Here is a 22,797-nt window from a genome sequence, read left to right as displayed (position 1 = left end):
AGCATCTGATTTAGGGAATTCAACTGTGAATCTGGAAATAAGTGTTGGACGCTATTGTTAGCGGCTCTGTGGTCCAAACACAGCTTGCCCGCCGCTTTCCAGTATATATACCTTCTGGGATGCCAGTGGTCTTTGTCCAGCGAGTTTCCTTCCACGTAAGTTGTGGCAACATGGAAGGGGAAAGCTATGAAGGCTACAAGAAAATACAGTTTAAACGACAGTACTGAAACCACCGTGAGACGGTTCCTGAAATACAGGCAGGAGGAAGCACCTTCTGCAGTTGGGATGTATCTTTCCCTGTCTCCTCATGCTGATATGTAGGTGTGTGTGCCTTACATGGAAGAGATGTGCACCTCTTGTGCTCAATAGTTTTGCTTTTAACCATATCAGCCCTTCACGGTTTCTTCCTGGCCAATACATAGCACCTGTTGTATATTTTCCAAAGGATATAGATCATCTTATTCTGTAAACGGAGAAGCACTCTGACCTTGTATTGAAATATACATGCATGTGTGTTTATATTTTATTTTTTTTTTTAAATATTTATTTATTACGTATACAATATTCTCTCTGTGTATGCCTAAAAGCCAGAAGAGGGCACCAGACCTCATTACAGATGGTTGTGAACCACCATGTGGTTGCTGGGAATTGAACTCAGGACCTTTGGAAGAGCAGGCAATGCTCTTAACTGCTGAGCCATCTCTCCAGCCCTGTGTTTATATTTTAAAGTACACATATTTTGTTTTTCTTTTCAATTGACAGAAATTATATCCACTGTGGAATGGTTAACCCTAACTGACTGACATTACCAGCAGGGTGCCGTGGTCCACGCCTTTGATCCCAGTGCTTAGGAGACAGAAGCAGGGAGATGTCCATGAGTTTAAGCCTGACCTTATCTATACAGCACGTTTCAGACCAGCCAGGGATACAGAGGAAGACCCTGTCTCAAAGTGAAACAAAATAAATGAACAAAAATTACCTTTCAGTGATGACCACATCACACACAACAGCCACGCTCACTTTTCAGAATACAATATAGCAGTATTAATTATGGTCACCCCTCTTTATGGAACTATTGAAACTTTCTTCTCCAATCTAATGAGAAGATATTCTTTAAAAAAACAATAACTCCCACTCCATCCCCCACTACCCAGCCCGATAACCACCATGGATTCTAGTTCTAGAAAATCAACTGCTTGTTTTTGTTTTCTTTTTTCCTCTATTTTATTTTACTCTTAAAAAATTATTTATGTATTTATTTTACATCCTGGCTGCAGTTTCCCCTCCCTCCTGCCCCCCAGCCCCTCTCTCCCATACGCCTTCTTCCTCACCCCACCTAACCCCCAGCCCATTCCTCTGTTTCTTTTTCCGGAAAGGGGAAATCTTCCTAGAGTATCAACAAAACATGGCATATCAAGTTGCAGTAAGACTAAGCACCTCCCCATTTATTAAAACTGGGCACGGTGACCCAGTATGAGGAGTAGAGTCCCAAAAGTCAGTAGAAGAGTCAGAGACAGGCCCTGTTCCCACAAGAGGACCGAGATGCACAGCTGTGACATACATGCAGAGGGCCTCGGTCAGTCCCATGCAGGTGCCCTGGTTGTCGGTTCAGTCCCTGTGAGCCCCTAGGAGCCCAGGTTAGCTGATTCTGTGGGTTTTCTTGTGGTGTCCATGACCCCTCTGGCTTCTACAATCTGGAAATCAAAATTCTTAATGTTACATATTTGAGATTATGTTTCATATGAATTTTAGGATATTTTTCTACGGCTGTGAAAAATGTCTTTGGTACTTTGGGTAGGGGTTGCATTGAATACATAGATCACTGTGGACAGGGATTTCACTGAATCCATGGATCACTTTGGCTAATAATAATATTCCTCTAGTCTATGAATGTGAGGGATTTTTATTTAATTTTAGCCCATACCTTAAATATTTCACAATTAACAGGACTTAGACTATAAACTATGTGGACGGGTCTTTGCTTTATTCTTGGCCCAAACTAGATTGATCATCATTATCAGGGTCCTTGAAATTTCTTAGTGGCTGTAGATGTGGGTTTTTGGTATATTTGTTGGGTTTTGAGTCAGTTTCAGGTAGCCTAGACCGACTTTGAACTCACAGTTAGTTATAGCCAGGATGACCTTGTACTGGGTTTTCAAGGAAGGACCACCAATCATATCCTAATTTTGGCCTTCTGTTCACAGTACTAACTCTGTGAACATGGAATCCATCATCTTTTAAACGAGATAGGAAACTCAGAGAGGTCTGGGGTCTGACAGAGTGAAGACACATCTTACTGCACTTGAGCAGTCTAAGACTCACAGCGGCAAGACGTGTATCTGGCGGCTGGGTCTGTCTGAAGTACTCTGAGTTCTCTCTGTAGCCCGTGAAGGTAAAGGAAAACCTAAGGCAAGAGGTATTAATGACGTTCTCTGTTTACCCACAGACTGCAGCCGAATACGTAAAATCTCGGCTCCCAGAGGCGCTGAAGCAGCATCTTCAGGATTATGAGAAAGACAAAGAAAACAGTGTTCTGTCTTACCAGAGCATTCTGGAGCAGCAGATCCTGTCCATAGACCGAGAAATGCTGGAAAAGTTGACGGTATCCTATGACGAAGCAGGTATGTGTGTTATTACACACACACACACACACAAATACACACACACACACCGCCCCAGAACGCCTAAAACTTGGATAGAGCTGACCCCTTTTCTGAAGTAGGCGATTAAGGGCAAATTGGACTCGATGTTACCAGTTGTTGGTGATTTTCTTCTCCCCAGTTCCGGGCAGTGGCTCTCACATATCAAGTCCCTGTGAGCTTCTGTTTGTGGGGTGTTTCTGCCTGTTTATCAACTATGCTGCCGTTGCTCTAATCCTTCAGTCACTTCAGTTTTGAAAGCCAGATGAAAACCTTTATATCCAGGTGGACAGCGCTGTTTGATTTGGGTAATTTCTTTTTAATATCAGAGATTGTGTTTTCCCAAGTGGTACTTGTTTAACCCCTGGAAGTTTTAGCTGGATTTGGCTTTCTGTTTTTCAACAACTGAAATGCCGTCTGTTCTCTGATCCCACAGCAGACATTTGGTTGACTGCATACCCTTTGTCCCCTCCATTGGGACTTACCAGCGAAACCATGGACAGACTCCCTTACCACGCCGTTTTTATCTGTTATATAGTCCGTGAGCCAAAGCCAGTTTTATTGATATTGAGTGCAATATTATTTAGACTCGTTGGAACGTTTAGTAAAATGAAATTTAAGGCTGGGGTGTAGCTCAGTTGGTAGAGTGCCCAGCGTCTTAATTTGTTTCCCGTTGGTGTGATAAAATGCCGACCAGAAACAGCTTGGGAAGGAAAGGCTTTATTTCATCTCACATTCTCAGGTAACAATCCATCGCTGTGGAAGATCTAGGCAGAAACTCAAGGTAGGAACTGAAACAGAGACCATGGAAGAGTACTGCTTGCTGGCTTGCTCCCCATAGCTCGTTCACCCTGCTTTCTTTACAACCCAGGGCCTTGTCAGGGGTGGCGCCACCCACAATGTGCTGAGCCCACCCTCCACCATGTCAACCGTAAATTAAAAAAATAAAAAAGGTGCCACAAACATGCCACAGGCCAATCTGAAGGAGGCTGTTCCTTCCAGGTGACTCTAATTTGTGTCAAGCTGACAAACTACCCAGCATGCCTAGCATGCACAAGACTTTGGTTTGATCCCAACGCCACATAAACCCCGAGCCTTGTGCATCAGACAGGCCTGTGACGTGTTCAGACAAGCACACGCTCTTAGCCTTGGCCTTTAGAGACAAATCCTTCAGTGCAGAGTTAATCAGGAAGCAGCCGGAATAAACACAGGCGCGAGAGTCCAAGGGTCCAAGTTTCCAGGCTTAGCGCTGTCCTGATCTTTAGAACATTAATCTCTTAGAACCTCCGTTTTTCATTTCATAAAATCGAGCCAATCTTCCGTTGGGTTGTTTTAATAATAAGGGATATGGTATTTGATCATGAGGTCCTTAGGATTCATACAGCTGATTAATGCCACTAATGCTGCATAAGGCCAGATTTGGATTCTTCCAGTCTCTCAGGCCATGTTAAGGTGTTGTTAGGGCCTCGTTGCTCGGGAGACCAAGTTTTTTGGAGTGTGTTTAGAAGCTGTGAGAACCTAAGCAACATCTATTTAAAGCAAAGCCTGAGCTCTGCTCGCCTTTGGACATTGCTGTCTGTCTGTATGTCAGTCTGTCTGTCTTTCTGAGCAGGTGGCGGGTCCGGTGGAGACTGGATGCGGGCAGATGAATAAGTGACACTGTCTCCTTCTCCTTCATAGCTCATGCACTACTGATTTAGCTAAAGACAAGACAAATAGGAAAAGATATTGCTACTCAGAAGAAGGCTATTGTATTGTAAAAGAAGGATCCAGAATAGAAGCTCACAGCATCCAGTACTGTGAGATAACCCTCCCACACCAAGATCCTTCATAGCTGGCCTCTTCCCATGCTTCCTCACATTTTAAACTCCACTGTCCCAGTGTGTGTGTGTGGGGGGGGTTGTTAGTTAGGACTACCCTGGTCTCTGGAGAGGTCAGTTTGTCCCAGTGTGAGGAGGGGTGGGTTGTTAGTTAGGAATACCCTGGTCTCTGGAGAGGTCAGTTTGTTCCAGTGTTAGAGAGGGGTGGGTTGTTATTTAGGAATACCCTGGTCTCTGGAGAGGTCAGTTTGTACCTAGTGTTCATCCACGGCAGTGTCAACCTGAGTGATTTGATGGCAGTTATCACCATCTGTGGCTTCCAAATGTTTCAAATATAATTAATGCTGGGGGTGGGGGTACTTCAACATTTGTCTATAGTTTTGGCTCAGAACCTTTTCTCCTCCCCTGCTCCTGCCTTTTTTTTTAAATAAACTTTTTCCCTCTTTTCCTTTAAATACAATAAGCTTAAAACCTTGTTTACCCACAGTCCAAATATCCAATACTCAAGCAACTTGACATTCATCAAAGATTGGGAAATAAGCAAGAACTATGTGTGCAAACCCAGACTTGGTAGAACGTACCTATGATCCCAGTTCTCTAGAAGTGGAGACAGGATCAGAGGCTCAGGGTTTTCCCCTGCAAGGAAATGAATTTGAGGTAAGCTATAAGAGACCTTGTCTTAAAACAGGGGAAAGATGAAACTGTATCCAGACCTCACCACAGAACTTACAGACATGACAAACACATCAGAGTTTCCCGTCTCACCTGGACCCTACACGTTGTTGTTATTTGACATCACGCTGGGGCCATTTCCTATCATATAGAACAATGACAGTTTCAAGATGAAGGCATTGGCAGACTCGGGGTCATGAATTGTGTCATTGTAAGATAGCTATTGGTTGCCTGTAACTTTCTGTGCCAGAAGGGACACGCAGATCTTTCTGAAAGCCCTGTTAGAAGGTCACGAGCCTCACTCAAGAGGTCCCTGCCCTCCTGGCCTGCCCACCTTTTGAGTCGCGTCACTGTGGGGACAAGGCTTTGCTAAGTTACGCAGACTTCCATGGCTGTCTCATGAGATCAGCCCTTTCCAAACAGGTGGCCTTCAGTCTCACTGTTACAGAGGCTTCTGCTGTGCTTGTCTGTACCATTACTGTGGTCCTGCCATGGGCCTGGGTGCTGTGACAGCGAAAGCACATGGCAGAGGGAAACAGCTTACTTCATGGTGCCTACGAAGCAGAGAGAGACAGGAAAGGTCCTGGGCAGGACATAGCATTTCCCTTGCCTTCTGATAATGCCATGAACCCGTTGATGGATCAATACACTGGATCAGAGCTGCCATGGCCCGGTTACAGCTGTCAGAGCCATTTACAGAGGACCAGACCTTCAACACATAAAGCTCTGTGGGGAAGAGAGACCGTATCCAGGTCATCACGGGATTCAACATAGGGATGGAAATGAAATAACGTAGATTGTAGCGCTGGTTTAGGATCGTCACTTGAATGGTTTACATTTCGATGACTGTAGGAATAGAGAAGTTTAATGCTGAAAAGTTGGCACTGGGTTTAGAAACAAAAGATACAGATTCTGCTGCCAACCAGATATGTGGCTTCAAGTAGCTAAACATTCATAAAGCCCGTTTTCCTGTAAATTGATAGCATGAATATGGTCTCATGGACACCCTCTAGTTCTGAAATGATGCTTCTGGTCTTCTGAGGTGGAAAGTTTGGGTAGCTGTGCTTTCTGAAGGTCGCATGTGGATGCAAACTTTGTGTTTGCTCTGTGGCCTTTCTCTTGCTGCCAGTATCATTTTTAACTGAGTAAAAGGAGACAATTCCACTGTTTTTTCCTGTATTTGCACATGAATATGCAAATAATCGGTGCTGCAAGGGGAGTAAGATTAACTGTGTACATCAGACAAAAGCAGCATTTGCAGCTCTGCACGTTGGGCCATGGCCACAACCTACCAATTAGAAGATGGGGGCAGGAGGATCAGAAGGCCAGCCGGACTCATGCTAGAGACTCTGTCTCAAAAACGACCCAAATCAGACATAGGAAAGCCACGTGATGTTTGGAAGAAAACGTTCTGAGCTGTCATTCGTGGGGTCTCATTAAGGTGCTTTAGATTCTTTCATTAACAATTACCAATGCTAAACAAAGTAGGACGTGAAATATGCTTTCTTTCTGATCTAATACTGCTTTTGTTTACACTGAAGTATTTATTTGCACATTTTAACATACTGGAGTTAGCACAGGGAGATCTCCGAGGAAGGAGCACAGTGACCTGATTGGTGAGTACCATTGAAACAGCACTCCACCCTCCGAGGAAGCACCCACTGGGTGCTGTTCTTTACCACAGCAGGCAGGAGAGAAGCTTTCTCCCTGTTGTTTATTATTTACGCTTCTGTAAGGGACCTTCCGTTCTGTTTTTAATTGTCTTGTGAGGCTTGTGCATGAATAAGTAAGTAACCTATGGTTTTCTTTGCTAAGGATATAGTAGTGTGGTTTGTCGTTCTCTGTGTGGGAGGGGTTGAGATGATGGTGGGCCATCTTTATTTGAGAGTGCTTGAGCTTGTGACTGCCTCATGCAGTCACAACAGGAGCAGAGAGGCCTGCTCCCCCTTCAGGCCTGCAGGATGCACGGTGGTAGCATCTTGCTCCTCTTTGCCTCGAGACAGCAGTTTCCTGGACTGCGGCTAAGCTCTCCACTTCTGAGCTCTCTTCTCAGACCAGCAAGGGTCTTTATTTCTTATCTGACAGGTTGGGTATGGGAATTGGCCATGCAGCAGGAACACTTGGGAGAGGAGAGAGTTCCGCTGGCTGCAGGTTATATGAACCTGAGCCGTCAGGTCAAGCAGACCCGCAGATCTCCTTAGAGGTACCAGGCAGTCACACAGCTTCCCCAGAAGACGTGAGGACCACGGGGAAGAAGCTGCAGGTTTTCAGTTTTTGCCTTGTGACTGACTCTTGATGGAGGTTTACATTAGAAATGCCTGAGAGCGCCCCAGTGAGACTCCAGACATGGTGTGCTCTCTGGAGAAATGGCTTTTAAAAGAGGAAGAGAAATGTGCTGTTAGCAATTTAGGAAGTAACTGAAGGGTCCCCCCCCTACCGAGATTACTTTATTCCCCTTGAAATGGATGATACCTGAGAGTTACATCTGTGTTTTAATTGAGCCATTAGTGTCAGCGTAATCAGCGGTCTAAAAGCCATTTACCGTTGCGTTGACTGTCACGCACACACACCCAGTCACCCAGACCCTGAAGGAGACAGTGAATTATTTAGGGCCCTTCCAGGTTTTCTAAGAGCATCTTAAAAAGCTCAGTAACAGCCCTTTGCAGGAAGTTCTTCACTCTGACAGAGGACTGCGTGTCTCCCCTGTGTCTCAAACAGGCCCTGAGGGAGGGAAACACTGAGGCTTCCTTACTTTTATCTTCAGTCAAGTCTCTCTCATCTTCTCAGGAACTCCTGACAGGAACTGGAGAACGTGGAAGGGAGAGAAAAACCGGGACCCAAAAGGGACGCATGGTCCTGACTACGCAGTGTTACCAGCTTCTGGTTCTCTGCCCAACCGTTAAAATCTGACTTATTTTTCTATTGTAAGGGTAATAGAAATACATTTGGGGACATTCTCAAAGTAGGGAAAAATGCCTTTAGTGCATTTCCTTCTAGCCATTTTTCTCTACTGAGTTTTAGTTCCTTATGCCCAGTTTTTTATCTTTTCACAAAATTTAACACTGAATTTACTTCTCCATGAATTTATAAACTATTTATAATGGTTGGCATCCTGTTTGGGTAACTATGTGACAGTCACTCTGCCTCTGCCCTTTTAATGTTTTTTTAAAAAATTCATATTTCAATTCTCATCCCCCTACAGAGAGACTTTTTAATATAACTAGTTATTAGCTACGTGAAAGGGATGAAGAAGACAGGTGGCCAGGATTCACTTACAAACCAAGAGCTTTCTGGCCACTCACTCTTGCCCCCACCCCTCCCCTCCACCCAAGCGCTGAGGACCAGGCCTCATGCTTACAAGGCGTGTTCTTTACTGACTGAGCTGTGTATCGGGCTTCTTAATTCCAACTTTTAAGCAAAGCTAATTTGTATTTGATTTATTTATTTTTCATTTTTCTTTTATATCTAAGCTCTTAAACAACTGATTTGAGGGGGGGGGGATGGTGGGTGGAGGTGATGGAGAGGAATAACTAAATTTTCCTACCTGTGAAATAGGAAACGGTCTCACAGCTTGAAAAGTCCCGACGCCTGTGACTCAGAGGTGGGACACTGAGTGTCTGTGCTTGGCTTGTCCCCTGTGAAATAGCAGCCTTGGTTTCTTAAGACTCTTCTGGCTTTAACAATAGGTGATTCTGTCTTCCCTCTGTATAAACTGACTGAACACCCGAGTCAGGCTTGATATACCACTAGGAACACCCAGGTGACAATGAGTCCTTCACTCAGGATAAAGAGTATTTGCCTGAGTGTGTTTGTGTGTGGGGTGGTGGTAGTGTGTGTGTGTGTGGGGGGGGTGCACACATGTGCTTTTGTCCACACATGGTATAGGAAGCTCCCAAATAACAGCTGGCAGAAACAGGACAGTAAGTGCAGTGGAACTGGTATTGCAGGGACCAGTAAATGGGCAGAGGAGGAAGAACGGGGTTTGGGAAGGTTTGATTCAGTAAATCCAATAAATCAGAAAATCCCAAGAGTGCCCGTAAGTCTTTTGAACTGTCTGTTCAGCGTGAACGTTAATGCCGGCTGCATTTTAAACACTTTAAAGGCAGGCTCTGAGTGATGCTTGCTTTCTTTTTGCTTCTGTGACTGTGAACCATTGCCTTACAGATCTGCTCTTGTCCTCTGCCACCTACCACGTTTTAAGCTTTTCTCTCCAACTAATTCTAATGAGTTTGATTAGATTGCATTAATATGTGATCGGCATTGCCCGTTCATTTATGAAATTCCCAACACAGGAAAAATTATAATTCCAACTGAATCTTGCAAAAGTGTCTGATTAGGGAGTTTTGAAAGAAGAAAATCAGTTCGCATTTTTCAATTGCTTCCTGGTCTTTAAAATAGAAAGCTTCAAATACACTCTGAAACTATATTAGTGCAGACTTTATGGGGGGGCAAGATGAAAATTTCAAATTTCAACGAATTCTGCTGAGTGAACTGCCACAAATTAACACTGAGATTTAGAATATCAGCAAATGTCACCTCCAGTGATTAAGACACCTGGGCTGGAGCTGTGTTTATCTTCCTAATCAAGTTGTCATTGTTTGCCACAAGAGAGAAGTAGAGCTGCTACCTGTCTCTGATGAAGTATTTGATTACAAGGACTAAGGAAAACTGTATACACATCAAAGAAAATACTTGGGCCGAGTCTACAGCCCTGTCTACAGCGGGAATGCCCTCCTGTCTCTCTCTGTGCCCTGATAAGTTTCCATAGCCAACATTCTGTGGGCTTACTGCAATGCTTATTACGAATTTTAAGATATGCAAGTTAATAACGAGCCCTTTACTTTGTAGAGAAAAATAAGATGAGTTTTTAAATGACGGGGTTTCTTATATACAGACTGTCCTCTTACTGTATGAACGTCAAACAAAAGCGTCCTCCGGCTGAATATCAGACTTTGAAGAGATCTGGACTGCGCTGCCGTTGAAGTCATCTGTAAACTGTTGAGTTCAGTCTCTGCAGCTACTGAACACTCATGATTTCATTTGGTAAATTGCCCTGGGAGATACATTGTTGTCAAGTGACTGTCTAATGGCTGGAGGAATTCATTATGTTTATTTCGTTAGTTAATGGCCTTGTCTCTGCTGTGTGGCTTAGGCCATTTCTAATGCGGCCGGCGTGATGGAGAGCGTTTGTCGTGTGTACCCTTGAGACGCTCCTGAATGTGCTTTTATAATCCCGTAGTCATCAGTCCAAGAGCAGCCGGCAAACAACAGAGAAATCGCTAGAAACCACTGTCCACTCACACGTATGTGTACTGTGGACTGGGTTCTAGTCAGGTGCTGGGTCTGAGCTGTGGGGAAGGACAGGTGAGCTGGAAGAATTGGTCTGAATTTATTGCTAATCTTTGCTGCTATTATGAATTATTCTTTACAGTGTGCTTCTTCCTTGCCAGAGTTCAATTGATTTCATTCAAAAAAGTGGCATAAATTACCTTTTTAATTATGTATAACTGATGTGTTTCCTAAAGGTATGATTTTCCGTAGTTAATAGTAATAATACTGTAAGACAGAAAAGCAAAGCCATACAGCACAAAGTAAATGTGCTAACCACAGAGAACAATGCAGCACAAATGTTATAATACTCTGTAATGAGTTCTCCAATTTCTCCTCAGCTCTTTGACAGTCGTGGTAAAAAGAGGAACCTAACAAATTACAAAGTTCTGTTTAATAAGCAGAATGAAGCTGCTGCTGCTTCTGCTGCTGCTGCTGCTGCTTCTTCTTCTTCTTCTTCTTCTTCTTCTTCTTCTTCTTCTTCTTCTTCTTCTTCTTCTTCTTCTTCTTCTTCTTCTATCTACTATCTATCTATCTATCTATCTATCTATCTATCTATCTATCTATCTATCTATCTATCTATCTCTTTCTCATTTTGAGACAGGGTTTCTCGACGTAGCCCTGGCTGTCCTGGAACTTACTTTATAGACCAGGCTGGCCTCAGACTCACAGAGATCCACCTGCCTCTGCCTCCCAAATGCTGGGATTTCACCTGGGTTCCCCAGAAAGAGAACCTGATACTAATGGCTTTAGGGTTGACTTAGGACTGTGATCCTAGGGACAGGAATTGGGGACAATGAATCTGAAGCAGGAAATAGGGAACACTTCTGAAGTTGGGTTCCCTTCACAGCTGCTACTGAAGCAGAGCTATGGTTTTTTTTTCTTTATTTTAATTTTTCAAGACAAGGTTTCACTGTAGCCTTGGAGCCTGTCCTGGAACTAACACGTGGGCCTCACACTCACAGAGATCCGCCTGAGTGCAGGATTAAAGGCGTGTGCCACCACCGCCCGGCTCAGAGCTACGTTCTTAACAAGCTTATGGATCACACCCAGGGCCTTTGAGCTGCTTTCCTATCCCCACATTGGTCAGGAGCCACACACGTCACTCATGTCCTTTCCTTATCTGCCTATGCTCGCGTGCTGGATGGGTTCTTCGGGGGTCAGTGTAATTCCTGGAGAAAAAGCAAATGATAAAGGGTTCTAGACTGAGGCTGTGTCTAGGCTCAGGTAGCCTCCTGGCTAGCAGTTAATATAAGGTCAGACCGAGATAATGGGAGACAGTGGGTAAGAAGTGCCCCAGCCCAGAAGGTGGAATCTCAAAGTATCATTTACCAGATGCAAGTGACTTCACCCTGTGGTCATTTCCTACTTTATAACAGCTTAGGTAAGTTGCTTGTTTTTTACATTTTCTGTGTAACATGTAGATATGTGCAATCTAGTGCTCAATGCAGGAGTGTCCCATCTGTCCCACACAATGGCCTAACTCGGCCTAAAAAAGCCAGGTAGATTGCTGAACCTATCTCCTAATGGCAGGTAGGGCTACCTCTCCAGAGGCAGGAATGGTGAAGGCATGAGGTAGACATGCAACAGGCAATTTGGAGATAGGGGCATCAATTTATGTCCTTGGCCATAAACCAGAAATGCCCTAAGTCCTGTCTTGGCTGGTAGCCAGAAATGTTTGGAAACTATTATTCATCCAAACGACTCAAGGAGAAAGACCACCAACCCAAATCATCATGGCCAAATTAATTAAAGCAAGCAATTAATTAAAGCGAGCTTTTTTTTTTTTTAAATTCATGTACATACCTAAATTCATGCCTCTACCTAAGGCAGGGTTAAGAGGTCAGCATCAGATGTGAGGAAGACAAGGTTTTTAAAGTTCAGGGGTAGGAGGTTTCCATGTGGAGGGTTTGGCAGGCGAAATAGTTAGGGTTACAGGAGCCGAACAAGCATAATAAGGTAGTCATAAAGTCCTGAAACAAAGGCACGGTTGCAGGGTGGTCAGAACAAGGTCATCATAACAGTAGGTAGTCTTAACAACCTTCTGAAACAAAGGTAGGGTTGCACGATAATTATAACAGCTTTTTGAAACAAGGCATGGTTGCTGTTTCCTGGAACAGTGTAGAATCATTTGTAGTTAAGGTTACAGGTGGGGCATAGCCCAATCTTTGAGAAACAGAGGTTTAATCATAAACCTAAATGAGCCTAGTTTGTCTTTACTAAAAGATGACTTTTAAGCCTAAAGTGGAGGCAAGCCAGACCATCACTGTAATCCTGGTCAGGTTCCTCAATGATTTTAGGGTTCCCTCTTTAGAGGAGGGATGTTACAGCAGCTTTGGTTAGGGCTCTGTGGAGTTTCATTAGGGAAAGTTATTTCTCTGGCCTTGGTAGATGGCAGTAGCACTCCAAGCAACCCAAACATGAGTTAGTTCAGTTGGACCACCCTAGAAAGACAGATTAACCATAAGCCGTGCTAAGGAGAAGGAATAATCGTCCTTTATTGAGATGGTGTACTTTCTTTCCTCGAATCCTAGTGTAGCTGCTAAAAGCCTCCATGAAGTTCTATTGGGTCTGTCTACCTTTCTGATTCTTGACACAGAAAGCTGTGACTTTTCTTCTTTTGTTTGTCTTCTCCTCTGGCTTTTCCAGGTGCCAGCCAGAGCCTAAGTATTCATTTTAATTTTAATCTCAGCTTCTTATTTCCCCAAAGCCCTTCACTCCTGTTTTTTGTTATACAATTGTTTATCTACCTTGTTGACCTCCTGTTAAATGGTGTGGTTGGCTCTCCCTGCTCCCTGCTGCACCCCTTACTTGAGGTCCTACCTGTTTATTACATGCACCTGTAATAGACTCCTTTTAACAAAGGTTCTCAAATGCATCTATAGACAACCTCACAGATTTAGAATGTGAAAGGAACAGGTGTTTTTTTTTTTTGCTTGATATAACAGCTCAGCAGGACAGCTAGTCAACTCAAACAAAACAAACAAACAAAAAACTTGACTGATCATTTCTATGAGAAATGAATTCGGGTAGCTGGCTCTTCGATCTTAGCAATGCAGTGAGCTATGGCTTACAACTTAGGCGTGTGTTTTCATATGTGTATAAAAAGGAAGTGGTCACCTATCAGAAATTCTTCACAGTTACTCTAGATGGAAAAATTATGAAAAGATTAACTTTTCTTTTTGATGACAGTATATATGCTTATATTTTTAACTTCAGTATATGTATTTCCTTTTTTTTGTTTGTTTCATTTTAAATGAAAGTTAACAGAATCTTCCTAATGGCTAGGGAGTAGAGAAAGCCTTGGTTGAGATAAGTTCTGAGCAAATGTGTATTTTGCCATGAGCACAGTCTTTTGAGGACTTTAAGATGAACTAGCCCATGGTAAAGTAGCAAATCCATTGTCCATGTATTGACTCATAAACAGAAACTTGTCCCTGGGTCTTTGCAGACAAGGTTGTGTATTCAAATCTCACCTGAACAAGGGGGTGTTTATCTGTGAGCCAAGGGCAGTTTATCTGTGGCTGTGTCACTGAGGAATGTGACTGACCCCTCACCCCCACCTATGGTAACCTTTAATTGCCTGTAACTCCCCAGGGAGGGTTGGGACCTCCCTAGGCCTTCCCCTTCCTCAGAGAAAGATTGTTGGCTGCCTGACAACCTTGTGGAGGTGCTCATAGCTGCTGCGTGCCTGATTGCAACAGTTTTTGCACATCAAAAGAGCACTCCTGGCTTAATAATTTATTCTCTTACGTTCCTCCTAAACCTGGCTCCTCGTATTTCTTAAGGCTTGTGGGGAATGATAAAAATGTCTTATATAGGACCAAGCATCAAACAATCATTTGTTTTCATCTCTTTGACCCATCGGGAGTCTTCATGTTTACCGCCATGTACTGCCTAGAGAAGTGTCTCTCCTCAAAGCAGGGTGTGCCACTAAGGCAATTTGACAGGGTGTCCTTTTAGCCAAACATCAGAGGTGGTCTGCCCACTTCGTCACTACCCCAGGTCCTATGACCTCCCTAGCCGCAGTCTTTTGACCAAGTTTGTGGTACAAGGCATGCTTTCCCTCAAATGGGACAGGCCTCAAGTTCAGTTGGAAAGTGGTTGGTCATCCCATGACGGTCACTCCTCTTTTGCACCCGTGGGCACAGCCTGGCTGTTAGACTGGTGTTGCAGGTCCATACTGGGTAAGACTTAAGACATTGACCCTGCTCCCCCAGCATTATGAAAGACAGCCAACAAAGAGGAAGCTCCAAGCTCAGTTCCAACTGAATTTCTTCATGTCAACCTTAATTCAATGCAGTGGAGCATGCACACACACACACACACACGGAAAAGAAACACAACAGATATTAAAGCTGGAGGAGACGCAGGCAGAGGGAATTCAGTGGGAGTGTAGGGGACTGAGAATAATGAGGGTGAATAGGGTCAAATCTTTATTCATGGAATCGTGAAAGAATAAATAAATAAAATTTGAAAAGTCACATCTGAAGGACTATGGGCCGGATATAATTGCATTTGCAAAGAGAGTGCACACAGTTCTGAGGTTATTCTCAGAATATGATTAGATGTGAGCGTCCCCCCCCCCTTTTTTTTCTGGAATGCTAGTAACTTCAGGCCTCTGGTTGACTCTGCTTCCTTATAAGCCTGCCCCTGGAGGGAAATCAGTATTGCACAGCCACCAAAGAAGATGGGTTTAGCTAAAAATAGTTGCCTTTTGACAAGGTTTTAGCAGATTATTATTTGGGGGGAATATGAAAGTTACATAAAATGAAATGAGGTCAGATATAACAGATGTGGTCAAATCCTCTTCTCCATCCCTAGGAAAGTGATTGGCTCGGTTGTGCTGATCTGTAAGTGGATGCTTGGAACTCTGCTGAACACAGGACCTTCTCCTGTCTCTAAGTGTTAGGGATGCTCGGTGCATTCTGTGGGTTAGTGATCAGTTCTCTGCTGGTGCCCACTGCCTCGCATTCACCAGAGGCTCTGTTTGCCTTAGTTTTTGATTAGGAATTGTTTTCTGACCACTGCTTTAAAAAAAGTAGATTTACTATATAACATCCTTTATTATATGGTGCTTTTGCAAGGGAGATTTCTGCCCCCAGCTTCCTGCGACATTTCACAGGATCTGAGGCCACCTGTGTTGTGGGCTTGGAAGCAGAGCTGGTGGCATCTACCAGGCAGAATCTAAGGATGTCACTAACCATTCTAAAGTGCACAGGCCAGCTTCTTCCTCACCTTCCCCCAGCAAAACTTGTCTGACCAAAACTGTCATTGTCATTAAGGCTGTAAACCTACTTTATTGCTGTGGTGGCATTCAGGAAGCAGAGGCAGGTGGATTCCTGAGTTCAAGGCCAGCCTGGTCTACAAGGTGACTTCCAGGACAGCCAGGACTACATAAAAAAAAAAAAAAAAAAAAAAAAATCCCTGTCTGGAAAAACCAAAGAAAGAAAGGGAGAGAGAGAAGGAAGGAAGAATGATAGGAAGAAAGGAAATAAAGGAAGAAGGAAGCCTACTTTAGAGCAACAGTTTCCAATCTTTGTGACATATTACACACAGAATCACCTTGGAGAAGTGTGGGGTGCTGGTCCCAGCTAAATCATTCCTGAGCAGTAGAAGCCCAAACATCTGGGTTCTTTTTTAGTTTAATTCTTCCCAAGTGGCAGCAGTCCTCTATCAAGATGACGATATGCTACTTTAAGACATCTTTTTTTTTGTCTTAAAGAAGAGGCTAGTTCAAGCGTCACTACCGATAGTTTTCATTGCTAAAATGCATAGAAGAACTCACTACAGTGTGGGTTGACCTTTTAGGAGGTGTCCATCATTGCGATGAAGTCAAATAACTTAAAAGAGCCTTTTCTACCCTTTGAAGGCAGTGCTTATAGCTTTAAAAACAGCCATTCTTGATGCCCTACTGGGAGTTTGTTCCCCTTCGTTCTTTCTAGCGAGTGCTTTCTCTCTCCAGTGAGTAGAGATAGCTAGCATTTATTAGTAGCTTTCTTCAGTACAGTTCCTCCACATAATGTCTGGGGCATTGGAGCCCTGATAATTTGTTTTCCTTGAAGATCTGGAAAGTTGTTTCAGTTACTACCGCATCTTAGGCGACTCCAGATTTCTGGAGTGTGGCCATTTTCTTATGCATGTGGATTCTGTGTGTCAAGGCAAATGGGAAGTTTTATTTATCTTCCCCTGGCCTCACCTGGGAAGACTTCAGTCATCTCTAGCCCCCGGGCTAAAGTGGGGGAAACAAACTGGGCTCCACGGTGTCTCTTAGCCAGAGTTCCCTGCACAGGGCCTGACAGCATAGGAACCATTTAATCCATGCTTTTCATGGAAGAAGTGAAGTGTTTTGAGAAACTCTGTCCTAAGAAGTGGTACCCAAAGAGTGTTACTCTTAGCTGGTGAAAATCACACAGCATTGTAAGACCTGGACTGGGCTGGGCTGTCTCCTGTCTACTGTCACTCTTAGGAACAGTCTCAGTCCTGCCTGGATTCAAGGAGAGGGAGCTGATGTGGCTGGCATCTCTTTGAAGGAGGAATGTCAAAGTATCTCCAGCCGCTTTTTAAAAATCACCACACTGGGGCTGGGGAGATGGCTCAGAGGTTAAGAGCTATTGCCTGCTCTTCCAAAGGTCCTGAGTTCAATTCCCAGCAACCACATGGTGGCTCACAACCATCTGTAATGGGGTCTGGTGCCCTCTTCTGGCCTGCAGACATACACACAGACAGAGTATTGTATACATAATAAATAAATATATTTTTTTAAAATCCCCACACTGGATCATCCATTCCCTTTCTTAAAGCAGGATCTGGTTGCCCCAGCCTAGCCCACGGATTGGATTCTCTGGTCCTCTCAGTCATGGCAAAGGAAAAGATGTCAAATACAGCAGAATGTTCCTGTCTTCACTCTGAAAAATGTGAATCCTTCTTTCAGTGGTGGAGAAGAATGAATATGACCTCCAGCATAGACACCGCCAAGGGTGGCATCTCGGTCGCTGTTTTCCACAAGTCGTTCTATGAATAATCTGAGCAAGAGAGGGGGCAGATTCGGGGTGACAAACACACAGCCCACATGCTGTCAAAAGCCTGGCATTTGCCTTACTGATGTTTCTATATCGTCCACAGAGGCGCAGGAGTGCTCAGATTAGAGAGCTGGCAAATGATACCAGAAAATAAACCCCATTCTTAAAATGAAACCCATTTTGATCTTGAGCAAAATTTAAAAAAAAAAAAATGACGGAGCCCCCATACAGCTGCTAGAGATTTGCACCTGCTGAAACAGATGTTAAATATCAGCTCTCCTTGGCCTCCAGTCTGTCAATCCCGGTCGATAAACAGCCACATTGAAGCGCCTTCCCTCTGAGGTCTCCAGCTGCTTAACTGATCCGCTTCGCTGTGCTGAGCATCCTGAGGCAGTAAGCGGTGGGAAAACACAGTTCTGGTTGGAGCGGGATCGCTACCAGCGCAAAGACAAGAAAGAAATAGAGTGTTTTCTAATCTTCCTTTCCGCTTGCGGCACTAACTCACAGCGAAGTTAAGTGACTTTCTCGGGGTCTCGGAAACAAACTTACTGGAATGGAATAGCTTGCCTTTGATATCACAGCTTCCCTGGGAGCTCTGTGCGCCAGCAGCCTGCTTGCTCTCCTCGGGTATTGCGGTCAGCCAAAGATGGTTGTCTGCATCTTTATGCCTGAGAAGAAGCTGGGGGTGTGTGACCCCATAAGCGGGTTCTGCGTGTGTCACTTATGAGCAGCAGAGTTTGAGACTCTAACACTTCAGCGATGGGGACCTTCAACTAGAAGAAGATTGCTGCTGAAGTAGGGGAAGACCAAGCTGTAGCCGTCTGATATACAGCCCACTGTATCGACCAAAGTGAATGTTGTTCCTCCTGACAGGAGAAAAAAAAGAGAAAACGGACTGAAAACCCAGCAATCCCTGGGAGAATCTGGCAACCAGAGTATAAGAATGTGTCCCACCTTCTGAGACCTGCTCATTTCTTCTCTCATCTTTCAGGTTTACAGTACCAGGTCCCATAAAAACACACGGGACACTTACCCTGTATCAGCTTCCTCTGCGCTGGGAAACCGTCAGGAAAAATTATCGTTGTTCTTCTCTCTGCTCTAAAGTCATAATTCTTCCTTTTATATAACCGACTCTTTGTTTTAATAACATATTTTAACATGCTATCCTGATGTAAGCTTCATAGATGCATAATGTTTTTCAAACTCACCGGAGTACCCTAACAATATAAACGGAAGGTAATGAGTAGTAACCTGGAGGGATTTGGCTGTGAAAACACTCAGCTTCCGCTGGCACTCTGGGTGTCATGGTGGGCTTGTCACCTTCTTGGACTTAGATGCTGACTGGAGGACAGCTTGGGGACAAGCGCTGCAGCTACAAATGCAGACTGACAGCGGATAGGCTTGTGACGGCGGACAGGCTTGAGACAGCTCAAGTACCGTGAGTGATAAAGGCATTAGAGAAGTGACTTTTCCAAGGCTCAAACAACTCTTTAAAGTCCTACGGCAGAAGTGCGACTTCATTTGTGCGGAACTTACAGTCCTGGAAAACCCGGCGTATAATAACGGCTTTTCAAACCCTCTCTGTCGAGACACAAAACCTAAGGTGCAGGTGATTATAAACAGTTTTCCACTCTGCTGTTTGATAGTTGTGTGGGAAGTGGAAAAGTTGTTGGTCTGTAGGCCTGTCCATCACACTGCAGAGTCCAGAACATCCACGACCCCTTCCAGTTAAATCTCATGGACACCCCCTGTAATTGTGAGAACAGGCGGTGCCCTTCCCCAGATATTCTAAACATCCCCGTTCAAAACATGCTCTAGAGTCTGCGTCTGAAACGCGGTTTCGGGGTAAGTCCGCGTGAGTGATGTCATCTCTCTGAGTTGTTGAGTTTCATTTCAGTTGCTGTGGTAAAATATCTGGACAGAAAACAGATATTTCTTCTTGGGGAAGAAAGGTTTTATTTGGCTTGTGTCGCAGTCCACGATTTGGAAGAAGTCAGGGCAGGAGCTCAGGCGGCTTATTACTTCTTACCTGCGCTAAAGAACAGAGGAGACCAAGGCACCGTGTGCAGGCTTGCTTGCTTCTCTGCGGCTCATGGCTAGGCAACTTGCTTCCTTCTTACATTGTAACTAACAGTGACAGCTGTAAGCCAAACCTTGGTGGCATTAGATATAGTTCAGGCTTTCACACGTAGTAAGATATTGTTGTCTGAGCAACCCTGATGGAAGAAGCAATGGAAGACTAACCAACTAACTAACCGGCTTAAGATTGCTACTTAAGAAGAGGCGAAACCCAAATTTGAATGTTGTCAGTCCGTGCCTCAAGAAACCAGAATCTCAATTGTTAGTCCATCCATATTTATGATATACAGTAAGACCTAAAGCTGAGTGTGGTGGTACACACCTACAATCACAGTTCTTGGAGGGCCACGGCAGGAGGATTCCAAGTTCAAGACCTCTGGGGCTGCATAGCAAGAACCTGTCTCTAAAGACAATACGCTTTTTAAAGTTATATGTGTGTGTGTGTGTGTGTGTGTGTGTTTATATATATTGTTTTTGTTGGTTGTCCTGCCCTACTCCTCTCTGCACACCTCCATGTTCCCCCTTGTACACTCCTGGGTGTCCCCCTTCTGGTTTTGGGTCACACGTGTTCTGTCATTCTGATCCTTTTTTAAGCTCCCCGTTCCCCCTCTCGTGGCACCCTTTCAAGTTTTAGAAAATCTACTTTCTCCTCTTCCTCTCTTACTATCTGTATCACACCTCTGTCACACACACGCACACAGGAGCCACATATTAGAGAGAACACGTGGTATTTGTCTGAGTTGGGTGTTCTCACACCTATTTCTCTGTAAAGTTCATAGTTTCCTTTTCTCCATAGATGATTGAATTCCATGGTGTGTATGTACCAAGATCTTACCCACGAACCTGTTGATGGCCATCTAGGCTGACCCCATTTCCTTGTTACTGTGAATCGAGCAGCAGTGAGCACGAACGTGCAAATACTGACAAGGTCCTGCATTAAACCCCAGCACTGTCCTGTGAAAGTTATAGTTGTTGAGAACATGGGATGTGCTGGAACACCATGACCAAAAGCAAGCTGGGGAGGAAAGGACCATCCACGACTCTGAGGGCTAGGCTTGCTAGCCCTTTCATTCCTGGAAAATGGCTTGGAAAACCAGTCCTTCGAAGAATTCTTTGCCATCCGTAGAACTCTCTGCCATTTTCGCCAGATTTAGAATTTAGGGTGTGGGAAAGTGATGGTATAGACTTTCCAGTGTCTGTCACAGGAGGCATATTGTGCCTCCTCCTAGTTATTAAAATGATGGGTATTGTCCCTGGCGTGTTATCAGCCACTGGAGATGACTTTCAGGCCTTTTACATTGAGTGAAAGGGCTGACAATGCTTTTGAGAATGAATGCTAACTGCAATTTAGAACACCACGTGTTGGGCTCTCGATCTGTGCTGGAGCCAGCTGGATCAGCGTGTCATAGGCTGCCGTTTCTAGTTGCCAGATACCAAGCAGGCTAGTTTTATGACTTACTGTCTTCATAAGGGCAACCTCAGGTCCGAGCGAGACAGAAGATTCTGGATGTTGGTAGCTGGCTTCATTCTGGCTCCACAGATTCTTTTGATGGCAGAAGGTCTGTTGGATGAGCAGGAAGATGTATTTTGCAGTTTTCTTTTTCTAGTGTTATCAATTGCTTGCTTTCTTCTGGGCTAACAAGAATAGCCTATTATTGACGATCTCAGCATAACCGTGTGCAGCTCCCAGAGCAGCTGAGAGCCTTGCCAAGCAGGTCTCAAGTTTCAGACGTGTCTCGCGGAATGCACTTGAAGAATTGAAAGAAAGTAATTTGGAGCTCAAAGGCCTGTATACAAATTCCTTTGTAGTCCTTGCTTTCAAAACAAGTAACAGTTATTGGAAAAATGTCTCTGTCATAAAACATTTCCACATTACAATTTCTACCTGGAAGACAGCACAGGAAAAAGTGCCTCCACTGGCCAGACACCGTGGGCAAGCACTGCAGATCAATTTCCACCCTAGACTCGCTGTTCCAGCTGCTTACAGCCAACATCTGTTCTAGTTATTCGGCATCTGTGCCTTGTGAGTTGCTGATGTTTTTATTATCACCTCAACTAGCGTGTGTATTTATTTGCCAGATATCAAAAAGTATAGCTACGATAACGGAGCAAGAACAAAGACATAGACGTGGTTCACCCATGGGGCGCTTGTCATTGTCCTTCCTGTGCCTCTCTGTTCCTCTTGGCTCCCTTTTCTCCTTTGTAGCCAATCATAAAGATGACTTTAGCATCACCTTCGTCAGGGTCACCGAATTCAGAAGAAACTTTTTTGAGGGAGTGTTTTTGACAGGCTTCTTTAAAGAGATGTCTGGGGAGAGTTGGAGCCCCCGGATGACAGTTCAGGAAATTGAGCATAGATACATAACCGTGTTAACAGTATGAGAAGTCTGTACAAAGTCATTTCCGTAAAGTCAGTTTTAGTGAAGAGGACGTGTTGGCTGTTAAGTGATCCCATTACAAGGCAGGAGCTGTTTGTCGGTACTTAGAAAAACTCACAGGATCCGAGCACGGCTACTGCTGCCGGGGCTGACTTGGAAGTTATTTTACCACTATATTATATGTTAATATCGAGTTAGGAAGATAAATAGCTCCTAAATAAAGAACTCAACTAGCAAATTAATGGATCCCCGTCTTTACGAATTTTATGTGCGTTTTATTAATTGCACGTAGGGGGAGCATGCGTCACGGCATATGTGGGGTCAGAGGACAACTTGGGGAGTTGGTTTTCTCCTTGTGGGAGGTGGGTCCTGGGGACTTAACTCAGGTCATCAGGCTATTATTGTCCAGGGCCTTTGCCCACTGAGTCACCTTGTCAGCCCACATATTTCCATTTCTGTTAGTTGAAAAGGCCGCTCGTGGAAGCAGCCATGTTTCTCAGAAAAGACCTCACCGTGTTTGATGTGCTTTAAAGCAAGCAACCGCAGTTTAGGCTCGATCTGCAGAACTGTGGAAGCAGTAATGATGGTTTTTCAGCACGTGACAAGTCCCTGCCCTCTTCCGTGTGTTCTACCTCTAGTAACTGATTGAGTCCTTACCGACTCCCCTCCCCATGGAGAAGGAAGGATGGGGGAGCCTTAGAGGAAAAGTTTCAAGGCCATGGTATGTGAAAGTGGCCAAACCGGTTTCCACAACAGTCAGCCTGGTTCTAGAGTTTGTGATCTACAAAGGCTTAATTAAGGCCCTTTGGTTGTACTTAGTAAACCGCAGCTCACTGGCCTAATCTGCCTTGGGCTTGTG

General features: G+C 44.4%; 1 protein-coding gene across 1 annotated transcript in view; it reads left to right on the top strand.

The window, feature by feature from the left end:
- Ppm1l (protein phosphatase, Mg2+/Mn2+ dependent 1L) overlaps positions 1-22,797 on the top strand; it is a 205,656-nt gene that overhangs the window by 143,974 nt on the left and 38,885 nt on the right. The window contains exon 2 of the mRNA XM_057756871.1: positions 2,447-2,621. Within this exon, the coding sequence (XP_057612854.1) occupies positions 2,447-2,621 (175 nt within the window). The remainder of the gene's footprint in view (positions 1-2,446; positions 2,622-22,797) is intronic.

This window comes from Chionomys nivalis, chromosome 24, assembly GCF_950005125.1.
Source record: "Chionomys nivalis chromosome 24, mChiNiv1.1, whole genome shotgun sequence".
Classification (NCBI taxonomy): domain Eukaryota; kingdom Metazoa; phylum Chordata; class Mammalia; order Rodentia; family Cricetidae; genus Chionomys; species Chionomys nivalis.
This window is presented reverse-complemented; position numbering and strand designations above follow the sequence as displayed.